This window comes from Talpa europaea (assembly GCF_964194135.1).
Source record: "Talpa europaea genome assembly, chromosome: 12".
NCBI lineage: Eukaryota > Metazoa > Chordata > Mammalia > Eulipotyphla > Talpidae > Talpa > Talpa europaea.
Genome location: NC_140079.1, coordinates 69,589,675 through 69,614,156, shown reverse-complemented (window position 1 = coordinate 69,614,156; position 24,482 = coordinate 69,589,675). Strand labels below are relative to the sequence as shown.

Here is a 24,482-nt window from a genome sequence, read left to right as displayed (position 1 = left end):
GGGCCACAGCGTCTTTGTTTTTTTAAAAACTCTGTAATTTGGGAGAGGGTGGTGATTAATTTCCAAAATACACTTCCGAGCCCCACCTTCCACACGGCTCCCTTACTCACAGCCCTTTGGTTTTTCAAACAAAGTTGAAGAACCCTCCTAAAGCCAGAAGTACTGACACCCCCTCGGTGTACCTCAAGCGGTGCTCACGTCAATCCCTTTATAAAGACCATGTTCTGTAGACTTTGCTTCTCCCTATCCATTTGTCTTATGGCTCAGTGGTAAGGTGGCTGTAGACACACACATTGGGGGTCAGTGGAAAAGGGAAACAGGGGACCCCAGGCACATGGGTGCAGGGAGGGTGGGGGACACCACTTCCATTTTTCTTTGTCTTTTCCTTAATAAAAAAAAAAAGGCAGGGGTGTGATTGGTTGGAAGGGTAGAGAACAAACCCCAGAACAGTATGTAAGCTCCAGAGATGGGTGGTGGGAACAGTCCCCAGAGAAGTGAGGGGGAGGTCAGGGCAATGCTTGCAGCATCAAGTTCCTCAGGAGTTTCTGTCGGCCCAGCTCATAGTCCTCCTCATCCACGTTCACCAGCAGCTTGATGGCTTCGTGGCCCACAGCCTGCTTGAGGGAGTCTGTGATGAAGACACCTTTAAGTGCCTCTAACAACGAGCCGTTGATGTAGTCGCGCCAGAATGCATCGAGGTAGGTGAGCTCAGAGAACTTGATGTCACAGATGATGGAGCCCAGGTCCCGAGACTTGAGGATGGTGTTGGCCTGGTTAAAGCGCTCAAACTGGCGCTCTAGTGGGTCCTGCTTGTTGGAGAATACGTTGCCCTGCAGAGCAGTCTCGTGCTGGCAGTATTCCGCCCGAACCCGCAGTCTGATGTCTATAGAAGAGAACATGCAAAAAAAAGATGGCTGTGAGGGATGAGAACAAGCCAGGCTTGAAAGGCTGACGTGAACAGCAGGGCGTAAAGTTGGGCACATCACCTGCCCAAAGACCTCTCTCTTCCCCAGTACTACTTAGTTCTTTCCTATGTATCTTAGAAGGGGCCTTTAAATGGGGTAGGGCCCACATCAGATTACCCCCATCAGTCACAACAGCACTGGCCTCCAGCAGGTATTCTAGTTAATTGGCACAGTTCATTTTGACCCTGTCAATGACTGCTTCATCCTACACCCACGATGTTATAACAGCAACCAAGCTGACATATTCTCTGCCACAAAGATAGAAGAATTCTCCCCAGAGATTGAATCAACCAGTGACAGTGATCAAAGTAACCCTGGCACTGAGGAGTGAAATCTGCCCACTGCCTGCAGTTCCTTCCATTTCCCCCTGAGTCTACTCCACCTCTGGAACCCTTTAACCTCCTCACCACAGGTCTGCTTTTCCTTGGGATCTGGTGTCACTGACTTCCGGCGTTTTCGCTGGCTCCCAAGTGTGGCTCTCCCTCGAGCTGGCCGCTTGCTACACATCTGAGGGCCGGAAGTGGGGCAGCACACCACAGGGTAGTGGGGAGGCACTGACAGGGTAAAGGGGTAGACACAGTAGGGTAAAAGCAGAAATCCAAACACTTCTTAGCACTAAGAGCAGTATCAACGTGACTCCAAAAAGGACACAATATAAGAAGAACTAAAGGACTAGGAGACGCATTGCCACCTCAACCAGCTTTTTACAGGGCTTGATATTGGCACGGGGGGAACGGGACAGGACAGTGTCCTTTCTCTTAGGCAAATCTGGGAATATGATAGTTTCTGTATCCTCTTACTTGATTAGAAAAATTAGGGGAGCTGGGCCTTCCTGGTGGCACAGGAGTTAAAGTCTCAGTGCTACCAAGCTATCCCCAGCCACTGCAGCATGAATTCAATCCCCGGCCAGGGAGCTGGCCCACATGCGCAGCAGACCTCTCCTGCTCCCCTCAGCAGTGTATCTCAGTAGATCTGCCCATTCTGCTCCCCATTCTCTCTGGTGTAATCCTCTCACCCCTCCCCCCAGCCCCACACCTCTGGCCTACACCCCAGTTCTCTTATATGCATAAATAAATCTTTTTAAAAAAATTAGAGGAGTTATATCTTCTCACCTGTTTTAGGGGGTTGGGGAGGCCTCGGTTCTGGATCACTGAGGGCTCTGGGGGTCACATAGCGAATAGATGTCTCCTCCAGATACTTGTCTACAAGATCAGGGCACACTGTAGGGGGAAAGTGAGTCATTCAGGAAAAGAAGCAGCCCTCCCTTTTAGTGCAACCCCCTAAAGGGCCTCATTAAGTTCTCACTATTCCCAGGGCCAATGCCGCCTCCCACCTGGATTCCCACAACTTTCCCAATGCCAGTGGTCCCAGCCCCCAATGCACCCTCACCAGCCCGTCTCCTCTTGAGGGTGACATAGGGCAGCAGGTCATGGCGAGTGATGATGCGCAGCAGCTGCAGCACCTGGCGAAAGTTACTCTCATCACAGCGGCCCTGGCGCTCCAATGCCAATAAGAAGTCGCGTCCATTTCGGATGAGGCCACGCTCATGGTCGTCAATGACATCCACAAAGAGGAAGGAAAGCACACGCACATCTCTGTGTGTCAGATGGGTGCCCACGATGTCAAACATGCGATGCAGGCTATACAGTCCATGCTCCTGCTCACCATGTTCTTCTGGCCACACCTGGCTTGCCCGCCGCTTTAGGCCGGCCATGCTGGGGGCTCAGGTGTGCAATACCTTCCAGATCCCCTGCTCAGCAGCTGCAATCCCCACTCTACTGTAAGGACAAGGAAAAAAGCCATTACCACTCAATGGCAGAATTAGTCTTATTCATTCCTATACTCCCAGTGTCTAACACAATGCCTGCCACAGGACGGTGCTTAATAAGTATTAACTTTTATTTACTTGTATCTTTATTACATTTTAAAATAAAAATAAAGCATAGACAATGCCACACCAAGTCTAGACCCTCTGGAGAAATATAGTCACCTCCCCTAACTGACTTTATATCAATTTTAGCACTATACATTCAACAGAAATTGCTATTAGATATCCAGATTGTTCCTCCTGCCTCCAAAACACTGCTTTTGATCCCTTGAGAACTGTTCTTCCCATCTCTCATCCTCCTGCCACCAGCTCACCTCTTAAATGTAGGCTAAATAGAGATGAAGTAAATAATTCACTCAACTCAAATACAGAAGCTGCATGGGATGAATGCAGGGACAGAGTAAAGAAACTGAAAATCTTTAATGGAACTGGTAGTACTAACCAGTCACACACTAAACTGTGTGGCCTTAAGCAGGTCACTTCTCTTCAAAGTTTCAGTGTTCTCATCAATACACATAACTCTCAGACTTGTAAAGAATCCAATGAGAAATTACATGTGAAATCACGTTATTAATTTTATATAAATGGTTGTAAAAGAGATTTCACAAAGATAAGATTCTTGATCTCTGCAGTCCAGACTCATCCCTCCAGTAACCTATCCTTAATTTTGCCTATAACCCAACCAGGTCCCGAAGTGTAACTGCTCAGAAAGTTGATCAATAATATTCACCAGAACTGCTGGGTTTAAGTTAACAAACGTTAAGCTGCTACATTACATTCTTACAATTCTCCTATGCCATTTGTACTCCCTTGATGTTCACACCCCATGTGGATATGCCTAACCTTACCTTCTTACCATACCTTATGGTCACCATTTACCAATCCCCTGTCAGTGACTGATCACATTTCTACATTCATTATAAAATTTGGCATTTCACTCACAAGGCTCCTCCATCATCCTGGGTTATGTCAATATGTCAATGATCCAGTCAATAACCAATTCTTAAGTCCCACAACTTTCTCCTCCATTCTAGTCCCTCAAACTTACTGCCTTGCCAGATAGTACACACACCACTCCATCCTCTGACCACAACCTCCAATCACCCAATCAATTAGAAATGCCTGTTAATGCAACTTCTAAATATTTCTTAAATCTGCCTCACCTTTTCAACTCTGCTGCCACTGACCTGGTTCCAGTTCCCATAATCTCACCTGGACTACTGCAACAGTCCTTTCCAAGGGCTCTCCTTACCACCAATCTTAACCCACATAAACCCACCCCACACCCACCTGAATCAACTAGCTAGAATGCACAACTGACCATGTCACTTTTCTCCTTAAGACCTATCTACAGCCCCTCCTTACCTGTAAGAACACTTCAAATTCCTTATACAACACACCAAAACTCTCCAGATCAGGCCCTGCCTACCTTTTCAACCTCATAACCCACTTTTTGCTCTCTACCACAGTTTATAATTCATATACATCATGCAGTTCATTTCTCTATACCTTTCCTCAGACTATTCCCTTTGTCTGAATCCCCCCTGCCTTCTCTGTTCCACACCCCCCATCACCACCCTTTTTCAGATGGCTAACTCCTACTCATCCTTTCAGTCAGCTCAGATGCCATCTTCAAATTCATTCTCTACACCCCCATGCTGGGATAAGTAGTCCTCTTCAGTGTCCTTTGAGGAACACTGTGTATAGTTTCTTTAAACCACTTATCAAAGTGCACTAAATTGTCTATGCATTTATTATCCTGTTAGACCCTAAGCAACTTTTATCAAAGGACTTAAGTCATAATCATTTTTATATTTCCAGTGCCTAGCAACTGATAGAGGCAAGCACAGAGTAGGAGCCACCTACTGTTGAACTGACCTTAACATCCGAGAGGTCACCATAACCAATACCATTTAAGAAACGAACTCAGGTAAGTCCAAGAGCAAGAGGATCCCATTAAAAATAGATACACACAACTAAGTTACCAGGATACACTCTGCCTAGCCCTAGCCTCCCCTAGTCTATGCAAAACTACCCACCTCACAGTACTCAACAATGAGAGAAGTTCTTCTGTCCATTTTACATACCAAGACACTGAGAGTAAGTTAAGAAAGAGTAAAGAAAAGCTACTTCAGAGAAGCCAATTCCTCCTCTTTGATCCTGCAGTGGAAGTTTGGAAAGACTCGTACCCTTCAGAAAAAGGGAGATACATCCTGGAATCAGCCCTAAGCCCTGGCTACTTGACATGTACACAGGAAATCTAACCCATGCCCAAATTTGAACGTCCAGATGCCCCACCCAAAGCATGGGAAACAGCTGGGAAAATAGCTATTCAACTACAGGCTGGTTTCTTTTGTCATTTCCTGTCATTTCACCTGCTACAGACAAGGGTACAAATGCAGGGGACAGAGGGAAAGTAACGTCTTGCTCATAGACAACATGAGAAGACTGAACCTCTCATTACAACTTCTCCTTATTCCTGACCCCACCTGTTCCCTTTGGCCAGCTGCTGTGAGGATCTCAGAGATGTTGGTCAGAATTCACAATCAACAGGTTGCTCCAGATCTCCCTGATTCAAAGTGTCCTGACTATAAATCCCAGGAAATGAAAAACTATATCCCCACATACCAGACCAGTGGAAAATGAGGCAGAAGAGGAAAGCACTATAGTCCTAATTATGTATTAATGGGTGTACTTCCAAATAGGCCTTAATCCTCAAAGGAAGGGTAAAGTCCCTACATTTGAGAAAAACAAAACAAAAACTAAAGCCACTGATAAGTTCTGGATTCCAGGTTAGATCACTGAAAGTGCAAGAATTATCGGAGCTTCTAGACCAGCGGTACAATCTCCCCATCCTGGGACATTTTATTTTATCTTATTTTATTTATTTATTTATTTCAAAAGATTTATTTATTTTTATTTATTTATACAAGCACTGGGTACAGTCAGAAGTGCGGGAGGGTGAGAGAATTCACCAGAGCCAGAGCGGGGAGCAGAGCAGGCAGAAGGACCGAAGCACAGTGCTCAGGGGAGCAGTGGGTGGCAGGAGAGGTCTGCGTGCCATGTGGGACCCTCCCCCGGTGACCAGGGAGCAGCCGGGGATGGAACCGGCACTACAGAGGCTGCGGGCAGCTTCGCAACCCAGCACTCAACCGCTGCGCCACCGGGGAGGCCCGAGAAACCCTATTTTAAATGAAGCACAATAAAGGGTCAAAGGAACAGATATAGCATGTCACTTTCCACCCTAGCCTTGGAGAAGGAAGCCCTTTGGTCCCTCTGACCTAAACCCATCAAACAATATTCCAGAAAGAAAACAAAACAAGTCACACACAGACTCACTTAGCTCATAATTCTAACCAGCACCAAGGCGGCATTCCATCTCTCTCCCACCTTAGCTCCTCCATTACCTGCTGTTGCCATTCAGATGAACAGTAGGTGGTAGGGCTACCGCCCCTTCTGTCCCATCCCAGGAGGTCTAATCTGACCTGGTTCAATCTGATCTTTATGAAGAAAAATACCAACCTCTGTAAAACAGACACAAAGGATCCTGCCCTCAAGCCTCACAGCGATTTAAGTACTGAAACTAGACCAGCAGCAGAGCTTTCCTATTAGGCTGCTGATCAAACTACACTGCTTATTGAATGAAGCAAAATATTTAAGAGGTGCAAGTTTTCCAAGGCCATGTCCTTGGGAAGCAGGCATGCAGGCTTAATTATCTTCCAGAATGGTGAGTTCACTCACTCAGCAATCCAGATGGGGGTTCCAAGAATCAACCTAACTTCAGCATGAAAAGAACATGGCCAACCTCATCTTAATATACTCAGCTTTCTGTGGCAGCGAAGTAAGGGAACTTAAATTATGTAGATACAAGATGAAAGGTATCAGTAGTAAGGAGAATGTGCATCCTCTAAGCAGAATAGAGAGAACTACTGAGTCTTGATGTCTGAAATACTGCCAGATACCAAAAAACAAACATTCCAGTAAACAGGGTCCCGATCTGAAGGCTTAGTTGGGTCCAATAACCCGTAGGTCCCCCAAAACAGTTTCCCAAGAACAATTCTTTATTCTAATGAATTTTTGCATTTCCCAGAGTTCTAGTTTGTTTGCTTGTTTCAGGGAGGTCCAAGACAGTCAAAGATCAACAGCTACAGGATTTCCTCCTGATTGCACATTCTCCATTAGGTTTTTAACTCCAAGTAAAGTCTAGCTTGAGGTTAGAAATCTACCAGGATAATATCTGTATTTATTTGTTTGTTTATTTATTTAATTTTTTGAGGGACTTGACTCTCGCAGGAGCCTTTAGAGAAAAGCCATGTGGAAGAAATAAAAGAGTGATGTCTGGAAATGAAAACAATAGTCTGGTCTCATACCAACAAGAACGTATCTTATCTCCACAGGCAAACTAGGAGTATTTGACTCTCTCAGAAATCCTCAGATGAAAGTCATGTGGAAGAAATAAAAGAGAACGGTGTCTTGAAACCTGAAAATATGGAAACCTTCAATATGTAAAGAGTACATAGCGTTTTCTTGCTGGTGGGACTAGGAAAATGTAACCAGTATCTGGAAGTCCAATTTACATAGCAGGTTCTCAAAAGGAAGATTCCAGGAACCACGAACAACTAGAAGAAAGAATAAGATGAAGGAAAAAGCCTTCTATGGGAAGAGCCTCAGCAGCCCTCCATGGGCAACATTTAGTAGACATTGTACTAGAGTACAACTTTCCATATGTTAAAAAAAATGATTCTCTTGGAGCTGACCAAGATGACTAGAGAACAACAAAGCAAAGCTGGGAGCCTCCAAAACATCTAATTCTGCTCTCCTTTCCCTCCTATCTACATCCAGTTACCTTAAGAGAAAGTGACTGCAATAGATCTTATGCACTCAGTTGGATGGGTGAAAACTCATTTTCCCTGGCATCTACCCCATTCCTGGGCTCAATCCCAAATACATTTCTCAAGCCATTTCCATTCCCTTCCTTTGTTTGAAAACAGTTTAAATTCCAGACTTACCTCTGCAAAAACCTTAATTTCCCAGGTCTCTTCCTAGCACAAGGTTCAAAGCCAGGAGCAAAACAAAAACAAATGGGGGTGGGGTGGGGAGGGAGTCAATTTTCAAGCTTTATTTTGAAACCTCAAAACCCAAAGAGTTAGTCAATCTCAGCTGCAAGCTTAAAGCCATTTTAATTGAAATGATCCATTCCAAGCTGAGAGAACTCAATCCCCTCCCCCAACAAAATTTCCAAGCTTCCCTAACTCTACTGACCAATTCACAAAACAATATCAACTTCAAGAATTTTCAGCCTCAAAGTCTCAATGCAAAAAGGTCCCAAACTCAACAACTTAACAGGGCAACCAATTATTCTCGGACACCTCCTCACCTGACTCCTCATTTCCTTATGAGATCCACCTATTTTGTTACCATATTAATGTTGACTTTCATCTGGAAAGAAAGTGATTACAGCCACAGAAGCACCTTCTTTCCACCACTTCATTATCAAACTAGAACCATCCTCCAAATTCTCTCTTCACCCTGTCCCTTAACTCGCACACAGTGAGAACAAAATATGCACTGGGCAGCATCCACAGATAAATCATCGCCTCACGGGGGGCTATTTTCTACATATGAATTTTCTATATATGAATACTGACCTCTTAACACTTAACAGAAGAGTGTAGAAAGCAACGCGCTAATTTAAGCAGCCTGGCTGCCTCAAAGGTCGATTCTGTGTTTTCTGTTGTCTTTCGCAGACATCCAGAGTCTGCACACCTCAGCATACAAGGCTTCAACATAGCACACTGTTTCCTCATTCTTGCATTGCTAAGTGCTAAACACTAGCAAAGTCCTTTACTCCTTCCATACTCCAGTACACCAGTTGCCCTATTTTCCCTTCTCTTAATAACCAGGAAAAACAAACTGGAAGCTAGGGAGCCTCCGGAAAGCAAAGCCAGTTGAACCCTCATCCTACCCCAATTCTCCAAACCCACATGACCATTCCTTTTTGCCCTGCCCACCCTATTAAAAGCTAAAGGCCTGGCAATTAGAATTGGCCGCAACTGATGCTGCTCAACTCTGCTCTCTTCCCACAGGGAAAGGGAAAGCCCCGGACCTCCAGCACCCAGGCAGCTCCCGTCCTTTCTCCCACCTCATTCCCCTTCCTCCCAAACTTTCCTCCTCGTCTCTCACTTTCTCCATTACCTCGTCACCTCCACACGCTCTCCGTTCCCCCAAACCTCCGCTCTCTCCTTTTTCCACCCCAATTCTCCCCTAGGCCCTTCCCCCTCTCTCCAATTTAACACTTTGAAAACCTCCCCCCAAACGTCTCAGGTCCCGTTCTCACCTTTTCCCACCTCTTCACGACCCTGATCCCGGGAGTCCAGCCCCCTCCCAGCCGCACGCCGCCGCCCCCTCGCCTCACCCCCTCGGCTGCCTCCGCCCCTACCTCCCGATCCGGTAGGCTCGCAGCCCCGCTCCCCACCTCGGCCTCCAGACACCCCGGCCCGGCCCGGCCCGGCCCGGCCCGGCGGCCGTCCTTGTTTACGCCCCTCCCGCGCCGCTCCTAGCCGCGACCCCTGCTCGCTCCCACAGTTGCCCCCGCCCCCGCCCGTCCCCCAACGCTCCCTTCCCCCACCTGAGCGTCCCGTCACCTCCCGCCCGGGCTCGCGGCTGGACGTCGCCGCCGCCTCCCCCGCCACTTTCCTTCCCCAACCCGGCGGCCCCGCCCGGCCCCGCCCCGCCCCGCGACTCCCCCTCCCCACGCCGGCCGCCCCGCCGCCTCACTCTCGGCTCAAGCCCGGCGCCGCCATGTTGGATCCATCCGCGCCGCTCCCGGGCCTGCCTCCCGGCGCCGCATCCGGGCTCCAGCCGCCGCCGCCGCCGCCGCCGCGGGCGTGGGGGAAGGGAGCGGGCGGGGCGGCCGGGCGACTGCGTCGGGAGCGGCGCCTCCCGGAACCTGGCCGGTGAGCGGCGGCTTCGGGACCATAGCGAGGCATGAGTGGGGCGGCCATTATGGGTGAGGGCAGCCTGGCAGCAGCGTTGGCCGACAGTGCATGGCTTCATCTCGGAGGGGAGAAAGGGGAGCGGCAGCCATCTTGGTTTGGGGCAAGCTGGCAACGCCGGCGTTTCTACAGGGGTTCTGGGAACCGTACGGGTGGGAGAGGAGCGAGCGCGTGCGCGCCGGATCCTGCTGCTGGCGCGCCCAGAAGCACAGAGACGGGCACTGACAGCCGTGTGTGCACGGGCACCATCCCAGGACCATTCCAGGGTCGGGCGCCGGGTGTACTGGGGAAGTTCGTGATGCGGCTTGACCTTTGCCCTCAGCTTCCTGGTAACCCGGACGTTCCGTAACCGGAGGCCGGGGCGGAAAGCTCTGCTCCAGTGACCTCTCGGATTTCATTCTTTAGTTTTGCCGTCTGAGCGTCAGCTTCCCTAAGGAAGTGTCGCCTGAGCCGAATCCCGGCGGACTGTTGGGGTTGGGGGCCCGGGGGCCGGGCCCGCTCGGAGCTGCAGCAGCCTGATGTAGTTAAAGAGGTAAAGGATGAGCGTGGGAGGGACCAGGTGACGCAAGGCCTGGTAAATTAGTGGATTTTATCCGAAGGGCAATGAATAGGCTTTGAAGAGTCTTAGCTGAGTGAACGATTATACAATATTTGCAGTTTAAACAGATCGCTGATTGCAGTAGGGAGAATGGTTTGGAAGGGACCAAGTCAGAGGCCAGGAAAAATGCGAAGTTCTTATCCGGGCAGATGTCAGTGTTTTGTACTATATCGAAGGGGAAGTGCCGGTGGGAAAGTAGATCGGAAATGGGTACGAGGCAGAAAGGACTCCAAGACACTTCCCAGCGTTCTGACTTTGACAATTGGGGGATAATGTGCCATTTTCCTTTGTGTTTGGGAGGCGAAAATGAGATTTAGATGTCTATGACATACCCTCAGCGGGCAATTGAATATTACATAGTGTGGCTTGGGAACCCAAAAAAGAAAGGATTGAGGGTATACTCTTGTGCAAAGTATACATGGTTTTTGACGCTATGGAAGTGAATAAGATGACCTAGAAGAAAATAACATCACCATTATTAAGAGAAGGAAATAAAGCCAAAAAAGAGGACACTGAGAAGGGGCAAACAGAAATGAAAGAAGGAAACCAGGAGAGAACTCTGTTAAATGTGAAAGATCAGGTAAATTGTGGACTGAAATGTGCCCTTTGTCCCGGCCGGCCAGGGAGCAGCAACCCACATGGCGCAGCAGACTTCTGCCTCGCCCACTGCTCTCCTCAGCAGTGTCTTCGGTCAATCTGCCTGTTCTGCTCCCCACTCTGTCTCTGGTGAATTCTCTCACCCTCCTGTGCCTCTGACTGTACCCCAGTTCTTGTATAAATAAATAAATCTTTAAAAAAAGTGAAATATGCCTTTTGCATTTGCAACAAGGAAGTCATTTAGTAAGATTGGAGAAACGTTTCAGAGCTATAGAGGGGTAGAAACCAGACTGAGGACAATTAAGTGACTGGAAAGGCACAACTTGTAATGACAAATGTTTTCATGGTATTGACTTGAAAAAGAAGCTATCTGTAGAGTATAGCAAGAGGAGAGGAGTTTTAGGTGACCACGGGGCAACCAATTTGAGATGTCTTAATGGCAGTTGGATAGTAGAACTAACCTGGAAAGGATGTGGTGTATTAACTGGGGGGAGGGGAAGGAAGTACAAAAAATACATATGGCACATTTAAACAGGCATTGAAAGAGTAACCATGTTCAGATAGTCCACCCCAGAGGGAACTGCTTGTCATTGGAAATAGGAATGGACAGAAGGAAGTGGGGAGGTCAATCCTGGCACCTTCTGACCCAACCTGAAACTTCTGTTGTCACCATTGCTATTATAACAATTTTGCCCACTCTTGCCTATTTTTGAACTACCTATAACTGGAATCATACTGTATATGCTGTTTTGTTCTGGTTTCTTTAGTCAATCTGCCTATTCTGTTCCCCACTCTGTCTCTGGTGAATCCTCTCACTCCTCCCCCCCCCCACCTCTGGCCTGTACCCCAGTTCTTGTATGCATAAGTTTTTTTTTAAGATTTATTTTTATTTTTATACAAGAGCTGGGGTACAGGCCATAGGCGCAGGAGGGTGAGAGGATTCACCAGAGACAGAGCAGGGAGCAGAACAATCAGACAACTGAAATACACTGCTGTGGGGAGCAGCAGGTGCAACAGGAGAGGTCAGTGCACCATGTGGGATTCTCGCCGGCTGGCACTGCAGAGGCTGCGGACAGCTTCACAGCACTGCACTCAACCCACTGCACCCCCGGGGAGGCCCATAAATAAATAAATCTTTAAAAAAATAAAAAGAATTAGAAGTGCTGGTGCCAAGGGCTGCCTTCTCTGATTGTGTGGTTACCAGTCTGCTGTTGCAGCCTATGGAAAACAAACAGGCTGCCACCTTCACTCAGGATAGAAAGCTATAGGAAGGACAGGGATTTGTCTTTAGACCTCCAAAATAATCCAACTTCTTCTGCAGGACAAATGGTATTCAACCCTATTCTCTGGTACCAAATCTACCTTAACAACTGAAAGTTACAGGGCCTCCCTGGTGGCGCAGTGAATCAAGCGCCTCACTGTGAAGCTGTCTGCAGCCTCTGCAGTGAGGGTTTGATCCCATTCAGCTGGCGAGAATCCCACATGGCATGACAGCCCTCTCCTGTCATGCCCGCCGCTCCCCGCAGCAGTATATTTTTATTATCTGCCTGCTCTGCCTCTGGTGAATCCTCTCACCCCCCCCCACCCCCGCCTCTGGCCTGTACCCCAGCTCTTGTATTAAAATAAATAAATCGGGCCTCCCCGGTGGCGCAGCAGTTGAGCGCTGGGTTGTGAAGCTGCCCACAGCCTCTGCAGCGCTGGTTCAATCCCCGGCCACCAGGCAAGGGTACCATATGGCATGCAGACCTCTCCTGCCCCCCACTGCTCCCCTCAGCAGTGTACTTCGGTCTTTCTGCCTGTTCTGCTCCACACTCTGGCTCTGGTGAATTCTCTCACCCTCCCGCACTTCTGACTGTACCCAGTGCTTGTATAAATAAATAAATCTTAGAAAAATAAATAAATAAATCTTTAAGGAAAAAAGAAAAAAAAACAACTGAAAGTTGCAAATTCCAGCCATTGGAACAGTTGCCTGACCAGCTGTCCTAAGCTAGCCATTCCATTCATGGTTACATTTGTAAGAATATTTTGTTAGAAAGGCCCAGGAATTTCACCCTTTAGACATGCAGCTATGAGAGTAAACAGGTGCTGAAGAGATCTTAATAAAGACACCAACTTAAAAAAAAAAAAAAAAACAAAGCCAATTTTCTGAGGTGAAATGGAGTAAATGCTAGCTACACCAAAGACCTGTGTAGAGGTGGGCCTTCTCATACCTATCACTGAGGGGGACAAAAAAAAGAACACATTTGAAACATTTTAAGAATTCTTTTTGTTGTTAGTTCTGGTCAACCAACTGTAAAAACACACATACACACGCGCACACACACACGCCCCTGGATTTACACTATACATCCTCTGTATAGTTAAAGCAAAAGCTTATTCTCCTGCCTTATGTTCTTTTTCCACCTTCTCCTTGCTCCAACTCACAAGGTGAGGAAACTACTGAGGAGATTGAGAACCCTTTGTAGGATTCTTTGTCAAAGTCCTTTGCCTTTCACATCTTTTTGTTTACATGGGTTCTTGTCTCTTCCTTGAAGACACAGCTGAGAAAACATCCCTCCAGCTTTCAAAGACTGACCTCTTCTGCTTGACCTTGTTTGCCACTCCTTTCTGCTCAACATACTCTATCCCCACAATTATCTTCCTTTATCAGAGTCTTAAACTTGACATCATTCAGCCACCATTCACGTGCTCCTATTTCCACTATATCCTGTGCTATAATTCACAGTTCACTGTAATTCTTAGTTATTAGAAAACCTTTACTATATATTATTTATTTATTGCACTTAGAAATAGCTCTTTGTAATTCCCACTCACTGGGCTTACACATCATGGCTACATGTCATTTCTTCAGATAGTTACCAAGTCCCCACTGAATATTTCTTCCAGGTCAACAACAGTACCAATTCTAAGTACTGTAGCTCTTATTTTTTCCAATCTCAATAGTTACTGATTGTCCCTGTCCATGCTATTCCCCAGATCTGCCAGAATTAAGATCTTTAAAGTCAGAAATTCACTTAAAGTGGTCTACAACCCATTGTCACTAAGTATCCTCTTGACTCTTCCAGGCCCACATTGATCCTGCATCCCTGCCTGGGCTTTCCTCTTCATTTTCTCCTGCAATAACTTGCTGACCTAACAATCTTTTCTAGTTCCTGATTCCTCTCAACGCCAAGCTGATCCAGTTACTCATTTTTATCCAGGTATCACACTGGCTCTTACTTTAAGTTGAGCTTCCAATCTAGTTATACATCCTTACTTCGAATTCCTGTGTCTATTGATTCCTGAGTATGAGTAGTCACCGAATCCTAATAATGTGATGTTCAAAATCTCCTTGGCCTGTTTCCTTTTCTTCATTCCCCTGATATTACCCTCACTCATATGACTGGGCAAGTCTTTTAACTATTTCAGTATGTTTTCTCATTATGTAAAAGAGGCAAGTATAATCATTGTTTTAATGATTATATTTAAATAATGTCTATGAAGTGTTAGGTCATTGTAAGTGCTCCATAAATATTAGATAATATTTGTATATAACAATTTTCACCAGGTCTCAGAGATTCTAGTTTCTTTACTAATGCTCTCTGCTGCCCTCATGGGGATGGCTTTTTCCAAGCCTTTGGTCATCCTACAGGTCACCATAAAAAGAAACAGCCCTGGGCCTCCCCGGTGGCGCAGCGGTTGAGCGCTGGGTTGCGAGGCTGCCCGCGGCCTCTGCGGCGCCGGTTCGATCCCCGGCTGCTCCCCGGCCACCGGAGGAGGGTCCCGCATGGCGCGCAGACCTCTCCTGCCGCCCGCTGCTCCCCTCAGCAGTGTGCTTCGGTCCTTCTGCCTGCTCTGCTCCCCGCTCTGGCTCTGGTGAGTTCTCCCGCCCTCCCGCGCTTCTGGCTGTGCCCAGTGCATGTATAAACAAAAACAAAAAACAAATAAATGGATAAAAGCATGCCTCTGGGAAAAAAAAAAAAAAAAAAAAAAAAAAAAAGAAACAGCCCTGTCTCATCAACACCACCAGCAAATTAGAGAATTAATCAATTCTTTGGTTGGTTGTTCAATCAAATAAAAATGCTCCTAAACTCTGGCCTGCTCTGTCTCTGTCAAAGAACATGTCAGGAAACTGATGCTTCTCTGAAATTAAGATACACTGACTCTATGATGTTCTCCAGGTCTGCTAATCTAGTTACACTGGGGAGGAGAGTGATGCATCATTTACTTAATGGATACATGTGGGTTTTTTTTTTAAAGATTTATTTATTTATGCATACAAGAACTGGGGTATAAACCAGATGTGGGGTGAGAGGATTCACCAGAGAGTGGGGAGCAGAATAGGCAGATCCACTGAACTACACTGCTGAAGGGAGCAGCAGATGAGACAGGGGAGGTCTGCTGAGAGCCATGTGGGTTGCTCCCTGGACCCCCTGGGATTGAACTGCTGTAATGAATGGCAGTAGCTTGACAGTGCTGTCTTTAACCCCTGCACCACCAGGAAGGCCCTTACTGGACATTTATTAACCATTAGTAACTTCAGGTACTATGCTAGGTATATAGGCTAGGGTACGCATGGAGTTCACTGTTTGCATGGGAAGACAGACACTAAGGAAATAAAATAACAAATATATATCCTTTTAAATGGACATAACAGGAAGCTGACCCACATGGCACAGCAAACTTCTCCTGACTGACCTGCTGCTCCCCTCAGCAGTATATTTCAGTCAATCCAACGGTTCTGTTCCCCATTGCCTCTGGTGAATCCTCTCACCTACCACACCTCTGGTCTGTACCCCAGTTCCTGTATGCATAAGTAAATAAATCTTAAAAAAAAAAAAAAAACTAGCTGGAGAGAAATGATTCCTGGAGAAGATACCTTTTGAATTTTGAGCAGGTTCAGACATTATCTATTCAAAAGTAAATATTTTAAAACCACATGTATACGAAATTTTGTGTTCTGACTTTATTTTATAGATATTTCCATACAGCATATTGCATAGAATTAATGTAACATTGATGGTTTCTAAGCGCTTTTCCCCTTCTGTTAAAATACCTGAATATTTGCAATTATTAATAAAATATTATATTCCCTCATGCCTTCTTGTCATACATATGCTCTTCTGTTTGCCTAGAATACCATTCTTTCCCCGCTTTCTCTGTCCCTGATTGTTCAATGTACTCATACTAAGACTTCTCATATAAATGCTCTCAATCTTACCAGATTCTCAGAGACACATTGACTCAGACAGTACTTTGGATATCTCTTGTTTTATGGTAATTATCTGCATAATACTTTCTTTTTCTCAAAGACTATGATTTTTTATCTTTATTAACCAAATCCTCTGGTACTCCCAACCTTTGCCCAGATTTTAATTTTTTTTTTATTTTTAAAGATTTATTTCATTTATTTATGCATACAAGAGCTGGGGTGAATTCATAGTAAGAAACTCCAAGTCCATGGTTCCAAAGTCCCAATGGGTGATACCAATCCCCAAGAGTGTTCTGTGCACACTTCAGACATTCACGACAGGGGGCTGGCTGTCTTGTGTGTATTCTTTTTTTTTTCTTAAGATTTTTTTTTTTATTATGCATACAAGAACTAGGGTAGAGGCCAGAAGTGGGGTGGGAGGTGAGAAGATTCACCAGAGACTGAGTGGGGAACAGAACAGACGGATTGACTAAAGTACACTGCTGAGATCGCTTCTCGGCCTTTTGGCTAAGATCGAGTGTAAAGTACACTGCTGAGGGGAGCAGCGGGTGAGTCAGAAGTCTGCTGCACCATGTGGGTAGCTCCCTAGCCGGCCATGGATGGAACTCGGGCTGCAGAGACTGAGGGCAGTCTGATAGGTTGTGTCTTAACCCCTTGCGCCACCAGGGAGGCCCAAGATTTTAACTTACTTTAAAAATATTGATTACAGGGCCTCCCCTGTGGCGCAGTGGTTGAGCGCTGGGTTGCGAAGCTGCCCGCGGCCTCTGCGGCGCCGGTTCGATCCCCGGCTGCTCCCCAGCCACCGGAGGAGGGTCCCACATGGCGTGCAGACCTCTCCTGCCGCCCGCTGCTCCCCTCAGCAGTGTACCTCGGTCCTTCTGCCTGCTCTGCTCCCTGCTCTGGCTCTGGTGAATTCTCTCACCCTCCCGTGCTTCTGACTGTACCCAGTGCATGTATAAACAAAACAAACAAATAAATAAAATAAATAAAACATGCCTCTATTTAAAAAATAAATAAATAAAATTAAAATATTGATTACAGTATTGGGTTTTAGCGATGAACAAGATAGACATACAGTCCCCTCCTCGAGCTTCTAGTCCATCAAGACAATTAAGCAATTAATAAAGTGTGATATGTGTTGCCTTAGGGGAAGTATTCCAGGACGCGGTCTTCTGCCTGTACTTGAATGAGAACAGCTCTGTACTGATTTTTTTTTTTAATTTTGAGATTCCAAGTCGAGTTTTGTTTGTAAAAACCTGACTCTATTACCACAAAAGTTTGAAAACTACTGCCATATATTTAATCTGAATTTCATCCGAAAAGCCTATTGAATGAAGAGACACTGTGTGTATAGTTACAATTCTATAAGCATTATTATTTTCCTTTTATAAGTGAGAAATACAGTTCCTAGAATTACAGTAACTCTTCAAAGTCTTTTTCCCCCAATCTTGAGAAATAAATGCCATATAATTGTATGTATTTAAAATGATTCGATAGGACCTCTCCTGGTGGCACAGCGTTGAGCGCTGGGCTGCGAAGCTGCCTGCAGTCTCTGCAGCACCTGTTCGATCCCTGGCCCCCAGCGAGGGTCCCACATGGCGCGCGCAGACCTCTCCTGTCTCCCCCGCTGCTCCCCTCAGCAGTGTATTTCGTCAGTCTGTCTGTTCTGTTCCGCACTCTGGCTCTGGTGAATTCTGTCACCCTCCCGTGCTTCTGACTGTACCCAGTGCTTGTATAAATAAATAAATAAATCTTAAAAAAAAAATTCAATATACATGTGCATGATTACTAAGATTAAGATAATTAATATTGCCAGCACCTCATACAGTTCATTCTCTTTGTGTGCATGTAACTAGAATGCTCAAGTTCTACTCTCGGTAATGGGCAAGAATACAGACATTATTAACTGTAGTTGCATACAGTAACTAGATTCTCATAATTTATTATTCTTATAACTGAAATTTTGTACTCTTTGACCTACATTTCCCCAGTACACCTCACATCTCCAAAGTCTTATGACTCCAAAACAACAACAAAAAAGAAACAAACACAGAAAGAAAGAAATACATAGCAGGCTGACGAAAGACAAAAACAACACCAAACTCTAAATCTCTGGGACCTCAGCAGGATGGCATGGAAGCTAAGAAAGATTATTACCAGCGGAAACAAGTGAATCGCGCATTTTAGCGCAGAGCTGGAACTGCACCTAGAACCCTCTGGAATTCTAACAACCCTCCAAGATTGAGAAGTGTCCGGAAGGGTTTTCCGAGATTACTTCTCTGAGCAAGAGCGGAAGTTACCCAATGAGCGAGCTGCGGAATTCTTTTTAATGATATGTGCCATATTCAGGACAGAACAGTCCGGTTCGATCCTCTTCTCTCCGTGGCATCCACAGCAGGTAACCAGTTACCGAACTTGTCTCCGTTACAAGATTAGGAGAGCATACAGCGAAGCCCTAAGGGAGTCCAACGCCCCATCTTCCCAAAGTAAAGATGGCAGCGCCCTGGGTGTAAATCACAGGCAATACCACTTCCGCCTTTCTCTTACGCCCTGGTCCAAGATGGCTGACGAGGCAACGCGGCGCGTTGTGTCTGAGATCCCGGTGCTGAAGACTAACGCCGGACCTCGAGATCGCGAGTTGTGGGTGCAGCGACTCAAGGAGGAGTATCAGTCTCTTATTCGGGTCAGTTGGGCATCTGCGGCAGATCGCAGAGTAAAGGGGTTGCGCTTGGTCAGGTGTCCTTAGGAATATGCTCCGTGTGGAAGTCGCTTCCGGTTTTAAAGTTGAATCCCCCTAAATTCTTAGACATTGTACGATTGCGGGGCTCAGGGATTTTGGGGTGGTGAGAAAGTGGCAGAATAGATTCAGGTTAGGAACCACAGTTCAGCTAGACGTTCTGGCTGAAAGCATCAGTTATGTTGGGGATACGCCTCCCTGAAAGATGACGTGTCTTTCTGGCTCCAGGTGTGTAAGGTGGAAGTGAGTAAGGTGTTCAGAAGGAATTCTTGGGGCCCTAAGTCAAGTCCGCATCTCTTTGCTATCTCCTTCACTCTTCGCGAGGGAGGATTACATGATGGGGTGAAAATTCAAGTAGATGTTAGTTATAGAGAGTTAAGGAGCTGAGCTCACATGATAGAACCATCTTCTCTTTGGTGGAAAGAGAAGAAAGTTTGACTTCCCTGAGTGGTATCTGTTTCAAAGGCCACCAGCTCTCCTGCTGCATTTATTCATCACTTAAAACACATTTATTATACACCTAGAAAGGGGACTCAAAGCTGAAAAAAGCAGAGTGGGTTTTTTTTTGTTTGTTTGTTTTAAAGGATTTATTTATTTATGCATACAAAAACTGGGGTACAGGTTAGAGGTGGGGGAGCGGTGAGAGGAGTCACCAGAGACAGAGTAGGGAACAGAACATGCAGCTGACTGAAATACACCGCTGAGAGGAGCAATGGGCAAGACAGGAGAGGTCTGCTGTGGGTAGTTCCCTAACCGTCCTGGGATATAGAACTCGTGCTTCAGAGGCTGCAGATAGCTTCACAGTGCTGTATTTAACACCTTGCGCCACCAGGGAGGCCCATTTTATAATAATGTTTTTAAGCGGAGAGAGGGAAAGAGAAATTGTTACGATGTTCTGAGCAGGAGGTGAGATAATCCAGCTAGGGTCTGGTCAGGAAAAGCTTCTTAGAAGTGGCAGTGCCTTAGTTAAGGGTAAAACATAAGTGAGCTTGATAAAACTTGACGGTAAGAGGACTTAAAAAAGAAAAAAGATTTATTTTTATTTATTTATGCATATGAGAATAGGGGTGTAGGCCAGGGGGGCAGGGTGGGGGTGGGGGTGCTGCTGAGGGGATTCATTAGATAGAGTGGGGAGCAGAACAGGAGAGCTACTGAAATACACTGCTGAGGGCAGCAGGGGGCAAGATAGGAGACATCTGATGTACCATATGTGGGTTCGCTCCCTGGATCCTCGGCCATCGTGGTGATAGCGCTGAGACTTAACCCCTATGCCATCAGGAAGGCCCAGAGGAGGACATTTTCAGGCAAAAGGGACAGCACTAAAAAAGGCACAGAAGCAAGAAATAGCAAGATGTGTATGAGGAAAGGTGACAGAATGATTTACAAGTTTAAAAGATAGGTTTGAGCATTTAAATTTTACCCTGGAGGTGGTGGAATACCTTTTTTTTTTTTTTAATAATGAAGTTTTTTTTTTTTTAAGTTTTGCTTTTTTTTTTAAAAAAAAGATTTATTTATTTATTTATACAAGCACTGGGTACAGTCAGAAGCACGGGAGGGTGAGAGAATTCACCAGAGCCAGAGCGGGGAGCAGAACAGGCAGATGGACCGAAATACACTGCTGAGGGGAGCAGCAGGCGGCAGGAGAGGTCTGCGCACCATGTGGGACCCTCGCTGGTGGCCGGGGATCGAACTGGCGCTGCTGAGGCTGCAGGCAGCTTCGCAACCCAGTGTTCAACTGCTGCGCCAGCAGGAGAGGCCCTTTTTTAAGATTTTTTAGAATTTTATTTATGCATAGAAGACCGTGGTCTAGGCCAGGGGTGCAGGGGGGTGAGAGGATTCACCAGAGACAGAGTGGGGAGAAGAACAGGAGCATCTACTGAAATACACTGTGGAGGGAGCAGTGGGTGAGACAGGAGAGGTCAGCTGCGCCATGTGGGTCAGTTCCGCCATGCTGAGGCTCTAACTCATGCCACAGTGGTTGGGGATAGCCTGACAGCGCTGAGACTTAGGGTCTCCCTGCACTGCCAAGGAAGCCCTAGTGGAATAACTTTAAAGGATTTTAGCTGAGCACTAACATGGTCAGATTTGGGTTGAGATCAATTGCAGTGACAGTAGAGAGGAAAATAGAATTGACAGGGATAACATTGAAGGTAGGAGGCAAGTTAGGACACTGTCATTAACCCAAGCAGAAGATGATGGTCTAAACTGGTTAGTTGGGCCTTCCTGGTGGTGCAAAAGGTTAAGTCTCAGCACTACAAAGTATGGATTCCTGCCAGGGAGCTGACCAGACCCACATGGTACAGCAGACCTTTCCTGTCTCACCTGCTGCTCAGCAGTGTATTTTGGTCAATCCACCTGTTCTGCTTCCCACTCTGTTTCTAGTGAATCCTCTCACACACACCCACACCTCTGGCCTGCACCCTTGCTCTTGTATGCATAAATAAATAAATCTTAAAAAAAAATAAAGTGATTAGTTATGGTGAGGTTAGAAAGAGTTATATTTGAAGAATATGCATAAAGTAAAATCAGAAGGACTTCATGAAAGATTGGTGGAATTAAGGAAAAGGAAATGGAAGGTCAGGGATATTTGGGTGACTGAGCGACTTGGATGACAGCCCCCGGAAATGATTTTCCATTGAGGGTCAGTGGAGAAACGGGTCTGAAAGACCACAGGTTAATGTGAGTTTGAGGTACCTTTGAAGTAAAGCTAGAACTTTCAATACACAGTTGGATACTGGAGTCTGAAGTTCTTTTTTTTTTTAATTTTTATATTTTTTATTTATACAAGTGCTGGGGTATAGGCCAGATGCGTGGGAGGGTGAGAGGATTCACCAGAGACAGAGCAGGGAATAGAACAGGCAGACTGACGAAACACACTGCTCAGAGGAGCAGCAGGCAAGACAGGAGAGGTCCGCCGCGCCATGTGGGATTCTTGCTGGCCAGGCAGGATCGAACCCGTGCTGCAGAGGCTGCTAACAGCCCAAAGTGTGGCGCTCAACCGCCTGCGCCACCAGGAAGGGCTTGGAGTCTGAAGTTCTAAGAAAAGGTCTGGATTAAAAGATAAAGTTTTGGACTTGGTAATGTGCTTGTCAAAACCAAGATAAGGGCCTCCCTGGTGGCACAAGGGGTTAAGCAACTTATGAAGCTATCCGCAGCCACTGCAGCATGAGTTTGATCCCCCACCGGCCAGGGAGCAACCCACATGGTGCAGCAGACCTCCCCTGTCGCATCCGCTGCTCCCCTCAGCAGTGTATTTCATCAGTCTACCTGTTCAGTTCCCCACTTTATCTCTGGTGAATCCTCTCACCCTCCCACACTTCTGGCCTGTACCCCAATTCTTGTATAAATAAATAAATAAATCTTTAAAAAAAAAGAAGTGTAAAGGGAACCTCGATGATATCATCAAGTCTTTTGCACCTAAAAAATTGAGTGGAAGCCAAGTATTTTCTTCTCTGATCTGGGAAAGCCCCCCACTTACCATGAAATTTTGTCAGCTTTGTTTATGTCAAAAAAATTGGACAGACATACTAAGAGAGAAAGTAATTACACACTTTTTTTTTTTTTTTTTTGAGGGAAGGGGAATTGCCCTTGGTCTCAACTCCTCCCTCAAAGACTTCCTTCTCTGCTTTTAGTATGTGGAGAACAACAAGAATGCGGACAATGATTGGTTCCGACTGGAGTCCAACAAGGAAGGGACTCGGTAGGCAGACCCTCTCGGGAGGTATGGGGTGGAAATCTTACATGGCTTGAGCATTTTGGTGTCCCACAGTCAGTCCTACTGTGCCTCATATTAGCTTTCTTCACTCCCACAGCTCCAAAATTCCCCCGTTTCCATTCTATGCATCTTCCAGGCTGGTCACCTAAGCCTAACGGATGCCATTTTAGTATGAGAAGAATAGGCAAATTGGATTGAGGTTTGGTTTTTCTTACAGGTGGTTTGGAAAATGCTGGTATATCCATGACCTCCTCAAGTATGAGTTTGACATCGAGTTTGATGTGAGTATGATGGAGTGGAAAATATGGAAGTTAGTAGAAGGTGATTGTTAGCAAGCTAACTTTTCTTAGAGGGATCAGAGAAAACTTTCAAAATGAAAAGTTTAAGAAAAAGAAAAAAAATGGGAGGGAAAGCTGAGGTTTGAAGCAAGCGTAGATTATGGTTACTCATCTCCACGTCCAGAATCCTGGTGTATATGTATTGATTGGTAAGTTTTGTCAAACATGTCATTTCAACCAAGAAAAATGTGTGCTTAATTAGATTAGTTCCTTTTCATTCTGATTCTGTTTTATGAAGGCTTTATAATTCCTCCAGATTCCTATCACATATCCCACTACTGCTCCAGAAATTGCAGTCCCTGAACTGGATGGAAAAACAGCAAAGATGTACAGGTAGGACTGAATGAGAGATGGGAATACTCTGGGAGGCAACCAATATTCCCAGAGTTTGTTGGCCTAGAGGGGTTCCAGGCTGCCCTCTACCAAGTACTTAGTTGTCCTCAATTCTGATGACTAGTAGTCTTCCTGTATTCCCAAGAGGCTTCCTATGTTTTATGGTAAACTTAGCACCTCAACTCCTTCTTCCTTCTGTCCCTCTCGTAGGGGGGGCAAAATATGTCTGACTGATCACTTCAAGCCTCTGTGGGCCAGGAATGTGCCCAAGTTTGGTCTAGCTCACCTCATGGCTCTGGGGGTAAGTTTTAGGGTATTTGACATATAAAGGGGGAAGGGGCTAAGACCTGGGTAGTATAAGAAAAAAATTAACTGAAAGTAAACAAGAGCTAACAGTGTTTTCTCCTGGCCATGTTCCCCTAGAATCTCTCTCTCTCTGGAAAAGAGCTTCTAATGGAATTAGAGGCCTTGACTAGGTCTTAGTAATTTCACAGGGTCTCCCTTCTGTTGCAGCTTGGTCCATGGCTGGCAGTGGAAATCCCTGATCTGATTCAGAAGGGCGTGATTCAGCATAAAGAGAAGTGCAACCAATGAAGGATCAAGCCACAGAAGCAGGACAGAGAGACATTTGATAGGCTACATTTCCTGCATGGATCTTCTTACTTATCTGCTTCCCCCCTCTTAATCCATAATTGTCACTAAGTAGCTATAGAAGGCTGAAAAACAACAACAGTGTTGCTACAAACTTTCTAAGTCTATGCAGGAAGGGGAAAGCCTTGGGCTTTGGAAAATGGAGAGGCAATTCTCTTTCTTCTCCAGGTGTCTGAGAAATATGAGATCCTAGAGGGATTGGGGTGACTGAAAGTGGGTATGTTATCCTTTTGGTTTTTGGAGATAACTTGACAATAAAATCTGCTTATTCTGGTGATCTGTGGTTCTCACTGATGGCTATTGACAGCGGGTGAGCAGGCTAAAATCCAAGACACATGTATAACCATGCTGTTTTGTCACAATCAATGGACACACCTGTCCGTACCTTATATAGAGTATAGTTTATAGGAACTATATGGAGGATACCCTGGTAAGGAGTTGGATACTGCTCTCCCTGGGACTGAAATAATGCCTTTATTCTTTAGCGGTGAGCCCAGTCCTTTGCTGGAGGACAGTTTTGCTGGGCCAGCATCC

General features: G+C 46.0%; 2 protein-coding genes across 4 annotated transcripts; one reads left to right on the top strand and one right to left on the bottom strand.

Annotated features, from left to right (window-relative positions):
- Positions 1–506: 506 nt before the first annotated feature.
- DEDD (death effector domain containing) lies at positions 507–2,969 on the bottom strand (the record flags this gene model as incomplete). Of its 3 annotated transcripts, none has more annotated exons than XM_084249726.1 (4): positions 2,355–2,969; positions 2,078–2,185; positions 1,308–1,519; positions 507–908 (listed from the first exon to the last, which is right to left on the bottom strand). In XM_084249726.1, exons 1-4 carry the CDS (start codon positions 2,677–2,679, stop codon positions 507–509), a joined length of 1,047 nt encoding a protein of 348 aa, XP_084105852.1. In that variant the 5' UTR covers positions 2,680–2,969. The 3 variants fall into 3 exon arrangements, with proteins under 3 accessions (XP_084105852.1, XP_084105853.1, XP_084105854.1); XM_084249727.1 differs by having other exon boundaries at positions 507–883; positions 1,373–1,519; XM_084249728.1 differs by lacking the exon at positions 2,078–2,185 and having other exon boundaries at positions 507–883; positions 1,373–1,519.
- A 15,765-nt stretch (positions 2,970–18,734) lies between these two features.
- On the top strand, positions 18,735–24,260 carry UFC1 (ubiquitin-fold modifier conjugating enzyme 1; the record flags this gene model as incomplete). The annotated part of the gene is made up of 6 exons (XM_084249343.1): positions 18,735–18,857; positions 22,544–22,611; positions 22,844–22,907; positions 23,221–23,297; positions 23,508–23,598; positions 23,811–24,260. The coding sequence occupies 6 exons, from the start codon at positions 18,735–18,737 to the stop codon at positions 23,889–23,891; spliced, it is 504 nt and encodes a 167-aa protein (XP_084105469.1). The 3' UTR covers positions 23,892–24,260.
- Between the last annotated feature and the right edge of the window lie 222 nt (positions 24,261–24,482).